At 62.0% G+C, this 19,372-nt stretch overlaps 1 protein-coding gene across 2 annotated transcripts; it reads right to left on the reverse strand.

The window, feature by feature from the left end:
- Window positions 1-1,863: 1,863 nt before the first annotated feature.
- On the reverse strand, window positions 1,864-18,428 carry ASIC1 (acid sensing ion channel subunit 1; the record flags this gene model as incomplete). 2 transcript variants are annotated; one of them, XM_084303488.1, is made up of 11 exons in its annotated part: window positions 1,864-1,968; window positions 2,147-2,251; window positions 2,490-2,569; window positions 2,806-2,897; window positions 2,978-3,131; window positions 3,209-3,265; window positions 3,342-3,492; window positions 3,584-3,711; window positions 4,140-4,290; window positions 16,979-17,174; window positions 18,064-18,428. In XM_084303488.1, the coding sequence occupies 11 exons, from the start codon at window positions 18,426-18,428 to the stop codon at window positions 1,864-1,866; spliced, it is 1,584 nt and encodes a 527-aa protein (XP_084159614.1). The 2 variants fall into 2 exon arrangements, with proteins under 2 accessions (XP_084159614.1, XP_084159613.1); XM_084303487.1 differs by lacking the exons at window positions 16,979-17,174; window positions 18,064-18,428 and adding an exon at window positions 5,307-5,933.
- Window positions 18,429-19,372: the final 944 nt, after the last annotated feature.

Raw genomic sequence — 19,372 nt, forward strand, 5'->3', positions numbered from 1 at the left:
AAAAAAAAAAATGGCACAAGAACAAGGCCTAAATGCTACGGGATGGGTATCTACACTGATATGATGCATATATAGATATATATATATATATGTACACATATATATATAGTCATATATATTATATATAAGAAATATAAAATGCAGATGGCATAATAGAAACAAACGAAAAAGTGTATGCTTCAACAGGCGAGCATCAAGGTCAAATCCCAGCCCCATCTTTAAAAGCTTTAGTGGGAGAGAACGAAAGAAAATAAATAAATGACGTGAAATGAAACATTAGGAAAAATCCATAAGAAAATTTATGGATGCGGCCGACCTGTCATCTTTGGGTGATCGCTGGATAACAAAGGACTGCCCCCCAGTTCCTAATTTTGGTCAGGAAGCAAATAATAATAATGACAATAAGAAGAACGAAAGCACACCGTAGAAATAATAATTACCAAAAAGACTTATTGCAAAAGCTCTTAAAGATAAGTAGCACTTCAGCCCCGGGAGGGCTTTTGCTTGATGCCAGGGGGCCTGGGGGCTGGCAGGGGCTGGGGGAGGCCGATTGCCACTGACCCTGGAGCCAAGTGGCCGTGCGCTCGCGGGCCCGGGGAGCGGAGACTCGGCCAGAGCCGGCCAGCCGGCCCCCGCTGCTGGGAAGGGGCAGCAACAGGAGGAGCAGCGGGGGTCCCAGGCGGCGAGCTGGCGGGCACCCCAAAGGTGCCCGGGGCTCGTGGCCCCCGGGGATGGCTGCTGTCGGGGCGGGGTGGGAGCCTGCAGTCCTGCAGACCGGAGCACCCTGTGCCGTGGGGTGTCCCTTAAACCTCCAAACCCTTTTGGTGTTGGGGCTCCTGTGCCCGCCTGGCTGAAGCGGTGCTGAGGGGCTCTGCCTTGTGCCCCTAGCTGAGCCAGGCCAGGAATTGAGGCCAGGAGCTTTCCTTATGCCTTTCTCCCCAAGGATGGCTCTTTTTGGGGCCGCATGGGGTAGCTCCAGGTTCCCTGGGGACACTAGGGACTGCGGGGCAAAGCCCAGGAGAGACAGGCAGGGAGACCACCCCGTGACACAGCCGAGGCAGAGCGACTGGGCAGCGGGGTCTTCGATACCAAAGTGGCACCCCCAGGCTGGGTCCTCCACGGCGCTTGCAGCCACCGGCGAGCTCAGCGGCCGGGCACCGCCGTCCCCAGGGCAGGTGGCCGAGGAAGACGTTTCGGAGAGGTGGAGCTGCCCCGTCTTTGTGCGCGTGGAGCAGCCGGGGGTGCCGAGACAGGGCTGTGGTGAGGGTGGGCTGCGGGCCACCATGGTCCCAGGGGGCAGCGAGGCTCTGCTGGGGCCGATGAACCCGCGGCCGTGCCCGCTGGCCACGCTGCAGGGCTCCGCGGCGATCCCTCCCGCCGGGCGCAGGGCCACCAGCGAGCGCCGGCCGAGGCGTGGGAGCAAAATGGGCATGGAGACGACGGATGGACAGACGGACAGGGCTGTGGATGGAGACCGTGCGGCCGAATGGCTGCTTCTTCTTGGCTTCTGGGTTTCTAGTTAAAAAGGCTGAGGGGAGCCGAAGGGGAGGAGACGGGGAAGGCCCGTGCCCCAGCCCGCTGTGCGTGTCGCTCCCCGCGCCGCGAGGATGGCTGGGCTGGAGCGTCCTCGAGTCTCTGAGCTAGCGGGGCAGGCACGGAGCAGCTGCCGCGGAGGCTGCACGCCAGGTTCGAGCGTGGCCCGAGCCGACCGCCTGGCCCGAAATCCGAGGCCGTCGCTCTTGTCCATGTCCCACTGTGGCGAGGAGCGAGGTCCCCTTGGTGTGTCTCTCCGCTGGCGCTCGCAGGGAGAAGGGCAGCTCTCCGGAGGGCTTTGGTAGCTCAGGTTGTACATCCAGACGTCAGTTAGCAGGTGAAGTCCTCAAAGGTGCCCCGGGCCGGGTGATGAGGTAGGATATTTGCTGCGTACGTCATGCCTGCCGGGTGGCCCCGTATGCTTTCACAGGGATTCTGCGGGGCAGAGAGGCTGGATGGGGTGCTGGGCTCACCGGCTTCACCCACAACCCTGCCGAGTGGGATTCCTGGCTCCCTACAACATCTCTGCCTGCTGCCTCTGCTTTTCCCAGCTGGTTCCCCAAGCAGTGAGCCCACCACCGCCGTGAAACACCGCGGCACGCTCGGCACTTACGTGGCGTTTCACGTCGTCCATGCTCAGCGCGACGCCCTTGTCCGTGTTGTTCCTCTTGTGGTTCTTGCGGCACTTGCCCCGCCGGCACAGCCGGTGCTTTATCACCTATGAGAGCCACGTTTCAGCTCCACGCAGGCTCACAAACGGCTCAGCCCCGTGTCCAAGGTGCAGGGAGTGGCCCAGCACCCCACAGCGGGCTCTGCCAGCCTCGGGGGAACGTGGTGCCAAGGGGAGGATGGGGTTGTGCCAGCCCTGGAGGAACAGAGGGGACTGGGGGGGAGCACTTTGGTGTTCCAGCATCTCCCGCGCCCCCTCGCAGCCAGGGGATGGCAGAGGTGCTCACCTCATAGGCGTAGTCAAACAGCTCCAGCACAGTGAGGATGCTGGCCCCGATGAAGAGCCCCATCTGCCCTCCAATGTCACCTGGAGAGGGGAGGAAAAGAGTGGAGAGGGAATTCATCAGCGGGGCATGAACCCAGAGTCTGGGGGCAGATGGAGCAAAGAACGGGCAGAACCCATCACCGCTGTGACCCGGCGGGGTGCCCTGCTCTGTGCCCAAGCTGTTGGCACACCCCGGTGCCTCGGGGCTGGGCTCACAGCACGCGGGACCACGTTGGAGGATGCCAACGTGGGGCATGGCGCAGGGCACAGCCACTCACCCAGCAAGCCGGCCACCTCGTACGCCTTCTTCTGCTCGATCGTCTCGTAGTTCAAGGCTTCAAAGAAGATGTCCAGCACCAGGATGTTCTCCCTGTACGGAAAAGAAGTGGCGTCAGGTCGAGGTTTGAGCCATGGGGGACGCGATGCTGCCCTGTTCTCCTGGGGGGTTACCCGATGTACTGCTCCGACTTGTTGTACTTCTTGGCCAGGTACTTGGCAGAGGCCTTGCTGGGGATTTTCACCATGGAGAGCTCCTTGCCGTAGCGGGTCACGTTGCAGGGCATCTCGCAGACGCAGTACTCATTGTCCTTCTCCACCAGAAAATCTGGGCAGGGAAAGAGAAGGATGAAGAGAGGGAAAAACCCAACACTCAGCCCCGCTCCGGGGGCCGGGCAGCCTCACCTAAAGCCGGGTCTGCGCACTCCTTGTACTGCTCCGGGGTGCAGTAAGGGGCATCGCCTGGAGGAGAGAGAAAGGATTCCCATGGGACCGTGTCCGAGGGCGGAGGGGCCGGACCCGGCGGCGCGCGGCTCACCCGGCATGTGCACCATGCGGCAGTTGCAGTTCTCCACCAGGTAGCGGGTCTCGCAGTCGATGCGGCAGGCGGTGATGCTGTAGGTGTCGTAAAACTCCGAGTCGCCCGCCACTGCCTTGCAGTCGCCCCAGGGAGGCGGCAGGTAGATGAGCTGGGAGAGGGAAGAAGCCAGGAGTGAGGAGAGGAGCACAGGGTCTAGCCCAGAGGGTGGGAGGAAGCATCCCGGCACCCCCAGCCCCTACCCGCTGCTCCTGGCAGGACACGAAGGTCTGGAAGCCGGGTGCCACCCCGAAGCCCAGCTGGTCGATCAGCGGGGGCTCGTCCTGGCTGTGGATCTGCACCTTGATCCCGGCTTCGAACGAGGTCTCGTCTGCGGCAGAGAGAAGCAGAGAGGGGCTCAACCCGGCTGCCAGAGGGGACGAAACTTCTGCCTGCCACCCTTCCCGTCAGCGAATCCCTTCCTTTGCATGTCCAGCCATCCGTCCATCCCTCTGCTGTGCCTCGTCCTCGTCCCCTCCACCTCTGACCCCTGCAGCCCAGAGCTTGGGGAGAGCAGCAGGGAAAGCGCTCGGCTCTATTTATAAACAAGTGACGGCTGCTTGTCTAAACTGATGGGGGGTTGCCATGGCAAATAGCACAGACAAGGAGGGAAAAGGAAAGCGAAGGACCTGAAGTGGTGAGAAATGGAAGGAGGGAAGAGGAGGGAGCCCGAGGGACGTGGCCCTGCAGCGTGAGGAGCTGGGAGGTGGCTGGGGAGCAGGACAGGAGCTGCTGGCACCCTCTGGGGCGGTGGGTTACCTGTTTCCCCCCACACCGGCAGGTACTCATCCTGCTGAATGTCCAGCATGATCTCCAGGCCGTTGCCAGTGCCCCCCTTCATGGTGATGAGCCGGGGCTTCCCGTCCTGCCCCGCGTTGAAGGTGTAACACTTCCCGTAGCGCGTGAAGACCTGCGGGAGAGAACACGGGGCTGAGGCTGGGGCCCCTCTGCTGACCCCAAACTGCCACCGGCACCGTTGCGCAGAGCTGGGAGGGCACCACCAGCCCCAAAATGCCACCGACCCCAGCCTAGGGGTACGATCTGACCTGGGATCCTGCCCCACGGGGGGTCTCTCACCGTTGGAGCTGCCTGCTTTTGCCCCGAGAGAGGAGGAGACACCCGCACCAAGGCAACGGGAACAGGAACAGCGCAGGCTCAGCGGAGACACTTCACAGATTCACAGCACCACAACCCCACGGACCCCACGGCAGCCCCAGATCCCCGAGACGGTGTCGCTCAGCCCCATGCCCACACCAGCACCTGCCCCATTCCTCCTCCGTCCCCATAGGGGACAGGGCTGGACAGGATCCTCAGCTCCCCATTTCTCAGCTCTCACCTCCGGCTGCCGGCACGGCTCCACGCTGCTCGGCTGCTGCCAGCCTGGGCAAAGGGCATTTAGGGCCAGCAGACTGCACGGTGCCAAGCCTAGAAGTGGTGGTGACACGAGGACAGAGGTGCCAGGCACCTTCTCTGCAAGCACAGCCCCGGAGCTGCTCTCCAGTGGGGCCACGCAGCCGGCACCATCCCCACCACCAGTGAGGTGCCAGGGTGCTGGAGGATGGGGTGAAATATCAGCCTGTGCCCATAGGAGCTGGGCAAGGACAGAATCGCTTGCCTGATCTCATACAGTGCTGCCTGGAGCTGCTCCCTGCTCCCTTCCCTCTCCTTTTGGGGCCAGAGGACAGGCAGCAGGAGTCCTTTGCTTCTCCCCACCCCGAGCTGCGAACACGGCGCTCACCACACTGAGCAGCCCCGGGTGTTGGGAAGGGTGAGCTGGGGCGAGGAGAAGGAGAAGGAGCAATTGTGGGGCAGGTGAGGGGTAACGGGAGCCGAGCAAGCCGGAGGACAGGCAGGATATTTGGTGGAGACGAAGGTGCCGGGCAAAAGGAGCGTGCTGCCACCCGGGGCTGTGCTGGGGCTACTCACCGCCACGAAGTCGCTGGGGCCGCACCGCTCGCCCCGGTAGCTGCAGCTCAGCAGCATGTCCTCCAGCTGGTGGCAAGTGCGATTAAAAAACACGTACAAATTTAGGGGCTCGTCCTCCTCCCAGGAGCTGGGCTGGGCTGGGGCAAAGCCCAGCTCCATCCCGGGCTCGTAGTCGACCAGGGGCGCCAGGTAGAGCAGGTCCTCGTGGCTGAGCTGCGAGACCCGCACACGGTTGATGTTGCAGAAGGTGACGGCGGGGAAGGTCATCTCGGGGCTGTCCTCCTCGCTGAGCAGCGTGACGTGGTGGTACTCCAGGTAGTAGACGATGCGGTCGGCCACCTGGTAGAGGAAGACGGACAGGGAGAGGAGGAAGGCCAGCGCCCAGAGCGCTTGCCGGGCTCCCAGGCTGCCCTCCACGAAGATGTGGCTCAGCCCGTGCAGCGTGCAGCTGCTGGCAAAGGCCACAAAGTCCGTGGCTGCTCCCACGTCCTCCTCCTCCTCCTCTTCATCCTCCTCCTGCCCGTACAGGAACTCGTCTGCTCCGTCCTCTCCCCTCCCGGCAGCTGGGGCATCTCTTGGTCCTTCCTCGCGGGAGAAGGAAATGGTGCAGAAGATCTGGAGGGGCATTGTCCAGCGTGGGGGTCCTGGTTCTGGGGTGGTCCTGGCCCCTGATCTTCTGGGGGGTCTCCGGCGGTGGCTCGATGCCTTGTAAGGTGGGCGAGAGGGGCTGGGGGAGAGCGGGGAGGGAGGAAGGGGGAAGTTCAGGAAGGAGAAATGGGAAAGGGAAAAGGAGCGAGAGGCACGCTGATGCGCGGGGAGAAATCGAGAGCGAGGGGAGAGGAGAGGAGCAGAGGGCTGCTCGGAGGGGACGGAGAGAGGAGGGTATATGAGGAGCGGGGACGAGGAGAGGAGGAGCGAGGGGCGGTTCTGCGGGCTCCCTGGTCCCAGGGGAGCAGCCCGGCTGCGGCTGGCAGGACAGAGCAGAGACGTCTCCGGCTCCAGAAGCGCTGCTGTGCTGGGAGCTCCTGGTGCTGCCCGGGGAAGCCGAGGGGCTGCCAGGTCCCGTGAGGATGGGTGCACGCAGGCACCCGGTGTGCTGCATCCTTTGTCCTCCCGATGGGTCTCGTGGTCCTGGCAGCCTGACCGGCTGCTCCAGCCAGGCACACCCCGCCGGGGCCAGGCTGTTTCCGCAGCCACCATATGCTTGGCTCTCCGTGCTCTCCCCGCTCTTCACCACGGCGGCCAGAGCCTTGCCCAAAACGCCTGCGGCACCGTCCTGCTGCGGTGCCCGTCTGCGTGGTGTCATCGAGAGCGGATGGATGGATGCTGCGGTGTCCCCGAGCTCTCGTGGTGCTCGCCCTGCCCCGGTGGCACCCGTCCCCTTGCGCTCCAAGGTCCGTCGTCCTCCGAGCCAACTCGGATTTGCAGGATTTGGCACTGCCGTGGTTTGGGCGATGACTCCTGCAGAGCCCAGCTGGCGTGCGGTGCATCACCTCGTCCTCCACATCCCTGCGGGGCACGGGGAGCCACTGCTTCCCCCCAGGGATGGCGTCCAGGCTTTGTGCCGGTGAGCAGGATGGGACCAGGGGACCCGGAGAGGCAGCCCCAAGGTGGGACGGGGGCACGGAGCCAGGGCTGGGTGAATGCCGGGAGCAAAGGCATCCCCCACTGCAGCCCTGCGGCAGCACGGCCCCTTCTTGCGGTTTCGCTTTTTTTCCTGCACTCAGCACTTCGTAAAAGCATCCGATGCGACCACAGAGCAATCTCCAGGCCCATCCCAGCACCGCAGCCGCCGTCGTGGACCCGAGGGGAAGGGGAGCGTCTGAATCCAGGAGGCCTTCGCTGCGCCAGAGCTGGACAGGAGGTTTCTGATGCTCGGGTGCCATGAGCACACCTCAGCCCGCTGCTTCGGCTGCTGTGCCTCCTTCCCCGCATGCACCACAGGGCACGTCGGGGCCCCTCGCCCCTGAGCACATCATGGACACGGACACCCCCAAATCTGCTGAACAAATACAACCAGGAAACTTCTACGGAACGGATGGGAGCCCGGTACAAAGTTATCGGCTCTTCCCGAGAAAGAGGTGCTGGTGAAACGTGCAGGATGCACCCTGAGGACCACTGCCAGGGCAGGGATGATGAGAGGTTAAGGTGTGATAGCACGTGGTCCCCCAAGGGTCTGCCCCAGGGCCCTCCAAGCTTGATATCCCCCGAAAGGGCCCCAAAAGTGTAAGGGGAACGCTGGCAGAGGCGCTGAGCACAAAGCTGGGGATGCTGTCAGTGTCCGGGAGAAGAGGGGGTGACCTTGGGGACGAGTGCCAGAGCCACAGGATGAAATTTCATAAGGCTGGGAGCAAGGTTGAGCCTTTCAGGAGCAACCTGGAGAATCTGAGCTGGAAACTCATCCCGGGAACAGGACTGGGGTCACATCCTGCCCCTTTGCCTTTTTGGTGGAGATGAGCTGCAGCTGCACCACGGGCAGGGCTGGATAAAAGCATCACCTGGGAGGGGGTTTGGGGGCATGGGGCTGGTTCAGTGCTGTGGTGTGAGCAGGGAACAGGCACCAGAGGCTGCTTTTGTCAGGGAATGAGGCTGGCTGAGGTCAGGGTGGGATTTGTCACGTCCCTTGGCTATGGGACAGGGAGTTTCAGTGACAATGAGTGGAGGAGGGAGAGGCGAAGAAGGAAAATGGAAGAGAAAGGGTTTGCTTCGCCCTGCTGGTCCCTGATGGTGTGAGCAAGGTGCTAATCTGATCTAATGGCATGGAGGGGGGACTTTTAATGTGTCTTCTCAGGAGCAATTGCAGCAGGGAGAGGGAGGTGCTGTAATGAAAACGCTCCATCATCGGCCGGAGCCATTAACCTGTCGCGCTCGACTTAACCAGCCTGCGGAGAGCACCGAGGCCGCTTCCCGGAGCCAAGCGCTGCCTGGCCTCCAGTTACCGGAGCCACCACTCAAACTGGGTGACCAGTTGATGGTCCCAGCCAGGAGCATGGTGGCACTGGTGCTTGGGGGACCCCATTCTGCCCCTACAATTAGGGACAAACCGTGGCAGTGTCCCCGTGCCGCGGGCAGGGGGTCGCCGTCCCAGTTTGCGCAAGTTTTGGAGATGCCGGAGCCAGTCCTTGGGCTCGCTCCAGCTCCTCCCGCAGCAGGAGTTATTTTTACCCTCTTTCAGGTAAAGCTTTTGCGGGGGAGAGGGACGGGGGATGCTATAATTAGCTGTGACATCAGCCCCCGTGGCGGCGCGTGCTGGGACGATGCCGCCGTGCCCCGACCTGCGGCTGGGGACCGGGGATGCTCCGTGCCCTTGTCCCCTGCTGCGGTGGGGGCAGCGGGACGGTGGCAGGAGCCTGGTTGTTCCTGGCTCCAGCTCGGTGTTTGGCCGCTGTTTGGGGCGGTTTGGCCCTGCTCTGTGCCTTGCAGCTCATCATGGGCTGGGGAAAGGAGGTTCCCCGGAGCGGGGGAGCACGGAGGCGGCGTGGGGGGGGGGGGAGAAGGCAGGAGGGGGATTTGACGGCAGCAACAGCGCATTTCACAGCCTGTCACGCTTTAATGGCAGAGGAGATCAAAGCCGGGATGGAGTTATTCATAGAGATAAACCAATCCCCGAGGAGGCGAGGAGAAAACAACATTGCAAGCTCTGTTATCCCAGGCCTGCAAGCAGCAGCCCGGCCCCGGGGAGGCTGTTGCAGGAGGTGCCCTGGGAGCCAGATCCGCTCGGCTCCGTCCCTGGCAAGGCCTGGCCAAGCTGGGGCTGGGCTGCCTGCACCTTCCCTGGGGGGGTCAATGAGGTTGGATGCAATCCCACAGCACCCAGGAGCAGGATTTGGGGGTGGATATTTGGTGGGGCAAGCGGGCTGCCGTGTGCCTGCGATGCACCAGAGGGGGGGGGGGGGGAAAATTCAGGCCTGCAACATTTGGGGCAGCTGCAGCTCCCGAATAAGAGGCAGAATCGGGGCAGCCTTCACGCTGCTCCTGGGCAGAGGAGGCGGGTGAGCAAGGTGGGATTGCCCGGGCGGCCAGGATCTCTGCTGGGACTAATCCTGCCGCACTTATCAGATGCTGCCACCTTGCCTCTGCTTGCACCGTCGGCCAAGCCAGGCGCAGCTTGTGTTATCCGACCCTTTATCCCCCCAGATTAGACGCTTCACAGTGGATTAGCATGTCACATTCTAATGCAGAAAAATTGATGATTAAAAAGGACTTTTTCTCTGTATTATTCCCCACCTCCGCCTCTTCTCCACCCTGTCCCCATGGGCCCAGGCAGTCCAGCCCCAGCTACACACACCGGGTGATGTGGGAATCCTTTCCTGGCTCGTGCAGGGGATGGGAAAACAAAGGTCCCGTTTTGGGGCCGTGCAGGGCTGCTGTGCTCCATCCTGGCTGGTTTTGGTGACAGAGCTCGGGGTGCCTGCAACCAGGACGCTCCCAGTCCCTGCCGGCCCCGTGCCATCCTGCCCGGGGCTGTCGTCTGCAGCCCCAGCATCTGCAGCTCAGGACTTTAATAAAAAGCACATTATGGTGAGTAATGCGCTAAGTGGACTTCATTATGGACCTGGGGCCTCCCTGGCTCCCGTTGTTCCATATCATTTCATATCAGACGAGCCTTATCTCCTCTCCAAACGTTTCCATTTAAACTCCATTAATCTTTCAGAACCTCCCTGGCCCGGCGCTGCTCAGCGCTTCCCAGCCAGCCCTGCCTGGTGCCGGGGCTGTCGGCATCGTGGTCCCCTGTGGTCCTGCTGCTGGGGGGGGATCCGGGGGGGCTCCGTGGGTATCCACGGCCGGGCTCCTCTGTGTATGCACCACGATGGCTCCAGCAGCCGTCTTATCCTTCTTGCTGAGGACCCGTTTACGCTCCTATAATTGAAACAGTTTGTAACGCCGAGGGCTCGCTGGGTGATTTACCCATCTGCAGCAGCTCCCGTGCCTTGGAGGGGGGGCAGCAGCACCGTGCTGGCTCCTGCCCCACCGGGAGCAGAGGAGGAGGCTGCCGAGGTGCCGCTAATTCCGGGGCCACCGGGATTATTCTCTGGGCGGACACTTATCCGAAAGCCTTCCCGTGTTTCCTGCTGCCTGTGAATTACCCATAAGCAGGTTGCAATTTTTTCCGACATCCTTCACAATTGCTTAGACAGTTCATGCAAACATTCAAGCCGATGTTTTTATTGGTGGTGGTAGGGGGGGGGTGGAAATTGTATTCCGAGCGGGTTTTGTCGCTGCGTTCGCCTGCTCCAGCTCTGTGCACTGCATGGTTTTCAAATCAAATCTAATCCAAGCAAGGTGGTTACACAGCCCCGGCGTGTGGCTGCTCTGCGTGGGGCTCAGCGCAGCCTTGTGGGGCTGCTGGGGCAGCGAGAAGGGGCTTAAAATCCCCCATAAACTGAGGATGGGGGCAGCCCCTGCCCCAGTGTCCCTGGCTCTGTCCTGGTGCTGGGATCCTGGGCACAAATGCAGCGGATCCTCCATGCAGGGGGGAAAAATATTCAGGAGGAAAAAAAAAAGTTGTAATATCCAAGTGTCAAGGCCTGTATAAATAAATAAGAGCCTGAGATGGTGAGGTGCATCTTGAGTCATGGTTGTTTCGGGAATTGCAGTGATGCCTGCTGCTTCGAGAGCCCCGGCTCTGACCAAACTCTGCAGGCGATAAAACAAAGGCATCTATAAAAAGCCAGATAAATTAAAACTGAGGCAAAAGGCCACGAGACAGTTAATTTCCCGGATCTCCCTGGGGAGATCTCTGCCTCCTGCATGGCTCCAGGTGCTCAGGGGAGCTGCTCCCCCTGCCCCAGGTTGTCCCCGTTTAGCACTGGTGAAAAGGAGAAGCCACCTGGAGAGCTTTCCTGGGTGGATTCTTTGAAATACCCTCGGTCACCGAACGTGCCGTGTGCTCAGCTGCTGCTGCTCAGCTTGGCTCTCAGATAAAGACTGAAGGGGAGATAAAGGGGAAATCGTTTGGGAAAAAAACAAATTCCATTTTCTGGTGGTGTTTAGGGGTTGTATTTTCAGCCTGTGGTTCCCACGAGGGCTGGTGTCCGGGGTGCGTGTGCCTGGAACTCCGCGGTCATGGCATCCCTGCTTCCATCGCGGCCAGCCAGATGGTGCTCGAAAGCCTCCTCATCTCTTCCAGCAGCTGAAGATACCATTAAACCTTATTAATAATAATTAATAATTAATTTCCTAATGATTTTGTGTGCAAAGGCATCTCAAGAGGAGCAGGAATAGCCTGGCGGGGCCCCAAAGGTGCATCTGAGGCGCTCGGAGCTCTTGGCACGACACCTCTGGGTGCGCTGGGGTGCGCGAAGGGCTTCGGGTGTGCAAGACAGCTCTGGGTGTGCAAAGTGATTTGGGTGTGCAAAGCGACTTGGGTGTGCAGGGTAACTCTGGCTGTGCAAAGTGCTTTGGGGTGTGCAAAGTGCTTTGGGATGTGCACGACGCCTCCGGAGTGCGCAGCGTTCCCGTGTGTGCATGGTGCACGCTCGCGTGTACCCGGCTCTGGGCAGGGCTGCGCACGCTGATGGGGATGGGACGGCTGCGATGCCAGCCCAGGACCTAAATGACCCCCGGCTGGGCCTGCTCCTGCTCCTGCGTGTCCTCCTCTCTCCTCTCCTAATCTCCTGCCGGGGCGAACGGGAGCGATGTTGCTCGGTGCTTACAGGTTCGAGGCGCTAAATGATTTACCTGCTCCGTGGCAGAGCTGCTAACGAACCGGCTGCGAGGCGCAGGCACGCGTCAGCCCCTGCTGTGCCGTGCCCAGCACTGATGTCCTCTGCCACTTGTTCCTGACCCTCTTCTGCTGCTTTTGGCTCTGCCAAAATCCCAGGGGGTTTGGGGACGCCGCTCCCGTGCAGCAACGGGGACTGTCTTGCACTGTCCTGCTGCAAAATGAGTAAAATGTGACTGGATTCAAGCAAGAGTCACTCGTTGTGTGTTTTTGTGGGGTGAGTGGAGCCGTGGGTGGCCGAGGGATCCCAAATTCTCCCACCTGCACCCCGCAGGCACCGGTGTCCAGAAGACCTCAGTAAGCACCGAGGAAATGAAGCGGCCAAGGAACAGCGCTCATCGGTGCCTCCGCTCTGCACCTGAGGGCTAAATGGCTCTGGGCTGCTTTCTGGATGATTTCCTTTGAGCGAAATACCGAGATCCTTGAAAGCTTCCTAGCTGGCCGAGTCGGGGTGCTCCTGACCCAGCAAATAGCTGCGGCCCCGGCTGGGGCTGCTCCTCTGCTCCGTCAGCTCCAATTATTCCGCAGCACGCAGCCCGTGTCCCACGCGGTTTGCTTCGCTCGCGTGGCAAGCGATGCGAGCTCCGGGGTCAAACGAAGCCTCTGCTCGTCGGTGCTGATGGCTGGGACAGGAGCTTGCACTGACACAGGCGGGGATGGCACCGCCGGGCCCCGGGGACCACGGCTGGGATGCCGGAGGTGAAGCGCTGCTCGGAAACAACAGATAGAGGCGAAGAGTTTCAAATGCTTATAAGTTATTTAGGAGCCCTTGTGCCGCGTTAAGAAGTGATTTACATAAATCAGTTGAATGTTTTACAGCGTTTGTAAATGCGTCGGCTCCGTTGGGCACCGTGGGGAGCGCCGCCGGGCTCATTGTGCTGCTGGGGACCGGTCCCAGGCCGGGGGATGATGCTTTTTGGGGTCAGTGGCCGGTCCTGCTGCCCACGCGGTCCCCAGGTTGTTTTTTCCAGAGCTGGATGAGCCTGTGAGGTTTATTTATTAACTCTCTACAGCTCCAGGAAATATCTGGGTATCGGTAATTCCCGCGCCTGGTCTCTCCAGCTGTGTTGGAGATGTTTTTCACTCCGGCTCCATCATTACCCACCAGCGCTTCGCCGCGGGGATGCTGCGCTCACCGCGGGGCTCCGGGCTCGTGACTGCCACGGCCCCGATGCCTGGGTCCTCCGGTGGGTGCTGGGGTCCCCCAAGGCTGAGCGTTGAGGCAGAACCGTGGCTTTGGGATCTGGGAGGGGGGGTCAGAAAGGTGCCTTGGGGTTTGGAGGGGCCGTGGGGAGGCTCAGCGGGGTGCAGCGAGATGGTGCTGAGTCCGTTCTCCGTTACAACAGCACCCACGTTGCTCCGCGGGTGGGAGGAAGGAGAGGAGGAGCGTGCCAGGGGGTTGCTGGGGCTGCTCCAGACCTCTCCTGCTCCCTGCCTCGCTCATCCTCCGGGCACTCGTTGTTTCCAGGGCAGAGGATGCAGAAAGCCGATGCAAAAGGCAGCGACATGATCTCCATGTCAGACTCAATTCTCCCGAGTGCCAGCTCAGCCCCGGAGCCTCATGGAAATGGTCCAGAGGTCTTAATCCTCTGCAGTTTTATCTGGGGTGTCCCACGTGCGCTGCCCTAAGGCTCCGAGGCCGGGCACGGCTCCCGCGCCCCGAAGCAGCAGGGGGATGGGGATTCGGGGACGTGACTCTCCCCCAGGACAGGCTGGGGGAGCGGGAGATGGGAAAGCTGCAAAATCACATAGCTCTGGGCATGGCTGCCCACGTCACCCCGACCCCAAAAAGAGGCTGAGCAGAGCAGAGCGTGCGGCACCGTCCCGAGGTTTAACGATGGTTTCATGTGGGACAGCCCCAATTCCCATCCCGTGACCCCTGCCATGCCCCAGACCACACACTGTGGGGTGAAGAGGAAGGGTATCCTCGTTCTCCCCTTGGTGGAAAGAAAATTAATGGGATTTAGAGCCCAGAGACGGGGCTGCTGTGCAGGGAGCAGATCCACGGGGGAGCGAGCAGCACTCCCAGGGCCTCCACATGGGGAGGGAGGGGAAACGCAAGCGGGGAGCCAGTGGGGCCGTGCATTCCCGCAGAGGAATGAGGGCTCGAACTTATAAATAATGAAGAAGCAGGCGAGAAACATTGATCTCTGCTGCTAATGAGCACGATGGGGAGCACGGCCCCAAAACGGAGGTGAAAGGGAGGCTGATTCCCCCATCCCCAAAAAGGAGCCCTGGAAGGATTCCCTGTGAGCAGCTCTGTGGGGCTCTGGGCACGGCCCCGGTGCTGGGGATGTCCTCACCCCATATCCTTCAGGGATGGAGGTTCTGGGGGGGGTTCAGGACATGCCCCACGCCTTGTGCTTGCCCCACAGGGTTTTAAGGCCGTGCCAGGATTTGGGGGCTGGGGAGAGGAGGCGGCTGCAGCTCCCTGTGCATCCTCCCAGGTCTCCTTCAAGGGCTCAGTCCCCCAAAACCTACCCAAAACCCACCCCCAGAGCATCCCTACATCTCTCTACATGTAGCTGCTGCCCCTCACAGCATGCAGCCGGGTGGTGATGGAGGGGAAGGAGCAAGGCTGGGGCCCCCCCAGTGTGGCCTGGGGATGACGCAGGACGAAAAGGGAGGTGGGAAAAGCCCCCATGACCCCAGGACGGGCTTCCCCTGGCATCCCGCACCAGCCCTGCGTGCTGGGGGATCCTGGGCACGTTCCAAGGCCCCTCCATGCAGGGGGGCTGCAATGTGCCCCCCGGGATGCTCCCAGCATTATGGGGCCACGCAGGCAGCCCTCCCCACATGGGGGGGGGGACCCTAGGGCTGCCATGACCACCCCCCAGCGATGCCCTCCCACTGTCCACCAGTACAAGGGGGGGGGTCAGGACAGCGGGCAGCTCCAGCCCCCTTTATTTTCACCCCGGATATTTCGGTTACGGCCCCCCCCCCCCCCATCTGCATTCTCCGTGTTTCCCCCCGAGCCCTCCCTCCTGCCGGGGACAGATAACGCGGCGGCCGCGGTGCTGGCGGTGGAGCCGCGGCTCTTCCCGTCGCCTCCCGCGCCGGCCAACATCAGCATGCAGCCGGCATCGCCTGGGCGGCCGCGCGCTCCCCGGCTCTCCCCATCACCCCCCGGCTCTCCCCATCGCTCCCCGGTTCTCCCAGTTTCCCCCCCCCGGCTCTCCCCGTTGCCCCCCTGGCTCTCCCTGCAGGCCACAGCGCTGAAGTTGAACGGTTGGGAAGGGGACGGGTATGGAAAGAGCGAGCTCCATCCCTGCCTGCACGCAGGCAGCTCCCCCCCAGCTTGTGGGGTCTGGGCAGCCCCCAAATCGCCCCCGGCGGGGGTCCCCTCGGGTGCAGCATCTCCTCTGTATCAATAAGGGGGGGCTGTGAGAGCACCTCCTTGGGCATCCCGCTAGCCTGGGTGGTGCAAGGGGCTCTGAAAGAGAGGCAGTGGGATCTGCAGTGGGGGTGACACGGGTGGGGGGACAATGGGACACCATGCAGAGCCAGCGGGGCACGGTTCAGGGATGGTCCCAAGGGTGCCCCGGCACCCACCGGCCTCCCTTGGTGCCACGGGGCCCAGAGCAGTGCCAAGCATGGACAGACACAGCAGGGAAGAGCGTAGCAGCAGGAATTATTAACCTTTAAGAGAAATGCCTCTGAAAACAGCCTCAAGCCCCGTTTGGGGACAGGGCAAAGGTTCCTGAAGGGGCTCGGAGGGACGGGGCGGCTGCAGGACCCCGCGTGCGCAGGCGGCGCCGGCCCCAGCCCCGGCACGCACAGCTCTGCCTGCACAAGGCTGCAAGGGGAATCCAAAGAGCAACATAAATATAGCACTGAGCCAGCTTTTTCTAATCAAATCCATTAAATCATCCAAACCTGCTTGCAAGGAATAATCCAGGCAGTAATAATAAACCAGCTGCAAGTCTATTTTGCTTCTCCCGGTCGGAGCGGATGAGGGGAAGCGGGGTATTTGGACCCTAACAGATGGGTGGAAGGATGAAGGATGAGTTCCCGAGGATGCTTTGGTGCAGAAAACACCACCAGGGAGGGCCAGGCACCACAACCACCTGGTGACTGCACGTGGGACCTGACCCCCACAGGGGGATCCAGCCCCCTGGGGCTGCAACTTGCCTCCATTTACCAACCGAACCGCCCAACCGGTAACAACAGAAGGCTGCTCTGTCCAAAGAGCCCGCCGAGGGAATTTACTGCAGATGATTAAAACCACTCGTACGGTGCCGGGACCTGGGCAGGAGCCCTGGGGACACCCAGCCAGCGCCTCGGCACGCTCGGTGGCTTTGTCCTCGCTCAGCACGGGATGCAAGCGGGATGTCCCCAGGCCATGCTGGGGACAGGGACGGGGACCCCAAAAGGCGCAGAGCGGCGCACGCCACACCAGAGCCGGCTCACAAAGAGCCACCCCGGTTGCCGAATTTATTAGGCAGCGTCCGAATGGCCAGCACTGTGTAATTCCCAGCTGGACGGGGGAGAGGCAGCCGCGGGGGGATAAAGGCTTTATTGTGCGCTGGAGCTGAGCACCAGTGCGAGCCGCAGCCTCCACGCCGCGCTGTGCCACTGGGACCTGCTTCCCCCAAGGGCCTGGGGGGGCTCCCTTAGGTCCCTGCTGGCCATCTCCGTGCCTCTCCCTGCTTTTCACATCCTCACCGTGCAGTGGTTTCCAGCACAAGGTGTCCAGCCTGGCACGCACAACCCTGCTTGGCAGAGCCCGAGTGATCCCGGGGAGCTTTGCGCACGCAGAAGTGCCCTGCACCAGCGCCTCGGGGGCACCCGGACCTCTAAAGCCCAGCACCATCCCCTGGCATCCCCTTAATGCTGCTGCTGCCCGTTCTTTCTGAGCCAAAAGGAGGCAGGAATGGTTGCAGGCAGACAAACATCCTCCTCACAAGGTGGATTTGTGGCGCTGGGAGGGGGCCGCGGGGGCACTCACCACTTTGAAGTCTTCAGGGGTGCACTGCTCCCCACGGAAGAAGCAGGACAGCAACATCTCCCGGATGTCGTGGCCAGCCCGGTCATAAAACTCCAGCATGTTGAAAGGTTTGGGCTTGAAGTTTCGGAAGTTTGCCTTGTCCTGCAGGATTTCCATCTGCTTCTCGTCGGCCGTCTGGGTGTCCGGGATCTCGTATCTTAGGGGAAGGAGCAGGCAGAGGCTCAGGCCTGGCTGCAGTGGCTGCTCCCGCTGCCAAAAGTCATTTGGGCTTCACACGAGCTACTTCTGCCCCAACCCCTGGCAAAAGCGCTCTGCCCATGGCATTTTTCAGAGCTTTCAACAGCACAAACTGGCCCAGAGGTGTGAGATGGGGTGGGAGGATGGGCAAGGAGGAGCTCAACACATCCAACCATCAGCATCCTTCTCCAAGGGCCACCGTGACACCTGCGGCACCGGAGAAGCTTGGCATTGGCAGTGACCATGTACCAAACAGAGCCTGCTTGCCCCCAAAATCAGTCCTGCAGCACCAGCCCCATTTCAGGGCAGCCCAGCTGCGTGCTCCATGCTGTTGGTGGCAGGCTGGATGCGGTGGCTGTGCGCCACTAAACGAGCACAGGCAAAGAGCGTGCCTTGATGCCAGCCTTGAGCGCATGAGGATGTCTTGGCAGCACCACGGAGCTGCTGCGGGCATGGGGATGGGCTGGGGTCTCGCCCTGGGTGCTGCACCGTGGGGTCCTGCAGCCCAAGGCAGTGTCCCAGCGTGCAGGTGACACTCAGCAGCTTCACCTCCTGGCATTGCTGCACGTGGGGACCGGAGCCAGGCTGGATCCATCCAGGGCAGCTCCAATGTGGGAGCCACGTCCCCAGGAGCAGGAGCAGGACCTGGGGTCACCCCGCTCATGGTAGGGCCATGCAGTGGCCACATCCCTCTGTAGAGCTGAATTAGCTCAGGATCTGCTTCCTCATGGAGGTTAAGGAGATGCCACCCGCACCAGCCACCTTGTGGGCACGTGGGGCACCCGGTGGCACGCTGAGCCGTGGCTGGAGGTGTCCCGCGGGGCCACCCCGGGGCACCCAGCACCCACCTGTTATTGAGCAGGGCGAGGAGCTCGCCGGCGTGGTACAGGTCGTTCTTGGTCACCCGGCTGAAGCGAAACTCGTTGAGGTTGCAGAAGGTGACGGCGGGGAAGGTGAGCCTGGTGGCGGCCACCTCGTCCAGCTTGGTGACGTGCGGGTAGAGGAAGTAGTACTGGATGCGGTTGGTGCAGACCAGGGCGAGCAGCGCCAGCGAGCCCAGGAAGCAGAGCGCCCAGACCACGCGCTTCAGCGACAGCCGCTCGTACGAGAAGATGTGCGAGAGCCCGTGGAGGGTGGAGCTGCTGGCGAAGGCCTGGATGCTCACCGGCTGCCCGCTGTCCACCTCTTCCTCGTCCACCTTCAGGTCCATCATGGTCCGCGCCGGCACCCTGGGGTTGCCACTCTGCCGAGAAGGGAGCCCGTGGGTGCCTGCTGCCACCGCAGCCTCCTGGGTGCTGCCCGGCCCGTGGCATCCCCGGGCAGGGCTGCTGGGGATGTGCCCGGCGGCCCTCGCGTGGGGCAGACGCTTTGCCGTGCCCTGCTCTCCCCCCCGAGCCTCCCTATTTCATCCGTGTCTATTTATTTGGGTGCAGCCCCTCGCATTTCCTCCCCTCCCACCTCCTCTCCGCGCTCCCCATCCCACGGCAAGACCCGGGTGCCGAGCCCCACCGGCACCCCACCACAACCACCCCCCTTCCAGCACCCTCCGGGGGCCCTCCACGCATCCCCCGAATGGCACCGGCGCGTCGACAAAGAGAAGAAGGAGTGGGAGATGCAAACCTGGAGTCAGGGCTGGCGGCCGGGGCCGGAGCTGGGCTGGTTCTGCTCCGTGGCTGCCGCCGCTGCGACGCAGGTGCCGGGGCTGGGACGAGCCTCCTCCACCGCTCGCTGCTGGCTGGGGAGATGGCAGCGGGAGAGGCGCAGGCACGGAGGGTGCGAGCAGCAGCACCGAGCCCGGCAGCGGCGGGCGAACCGGAAAAGAAGAGGGGGGGGGGAGAAATAAAAATAGCCTCGGCGGTACCTTGGTGCAAGCGTGGGAGCGGGGATGCGCCGGGGCCTCGCTCAGCGCCGCGCGGGGGGACCGGAGGCGACCATCGGCGGAGAGGAGGCAGCTGATGGGTGCGAGGAGAAAAGAGGGGGAGAAGGGAGGCGAGCGGGAGGCTGCTTCCCTGCCAAACACATGGATACCTCCCCCTGTGGCTATCTGGGAGCTGGTGATTTCTTCAGATGCATAATCCGCATGAAGTCATTGTCTGTGCGCTGGTGGGGCCGGAGGCCGTGGAGGGGTGCCGCAGGCCGGTGGGCAGCGAGGAGGAG

This window comes from Netta rufina, assembly GCF_964035555.1.
Source record: "Netta rufina genome assembly, chromosome: 30".
NCBI classification, from domain to species: domain Eukaryota; kingdom Metazoa; phylum Chordata; class Aves; order Anseriformes; family Anatidae; genus Netta; species Netta rufina.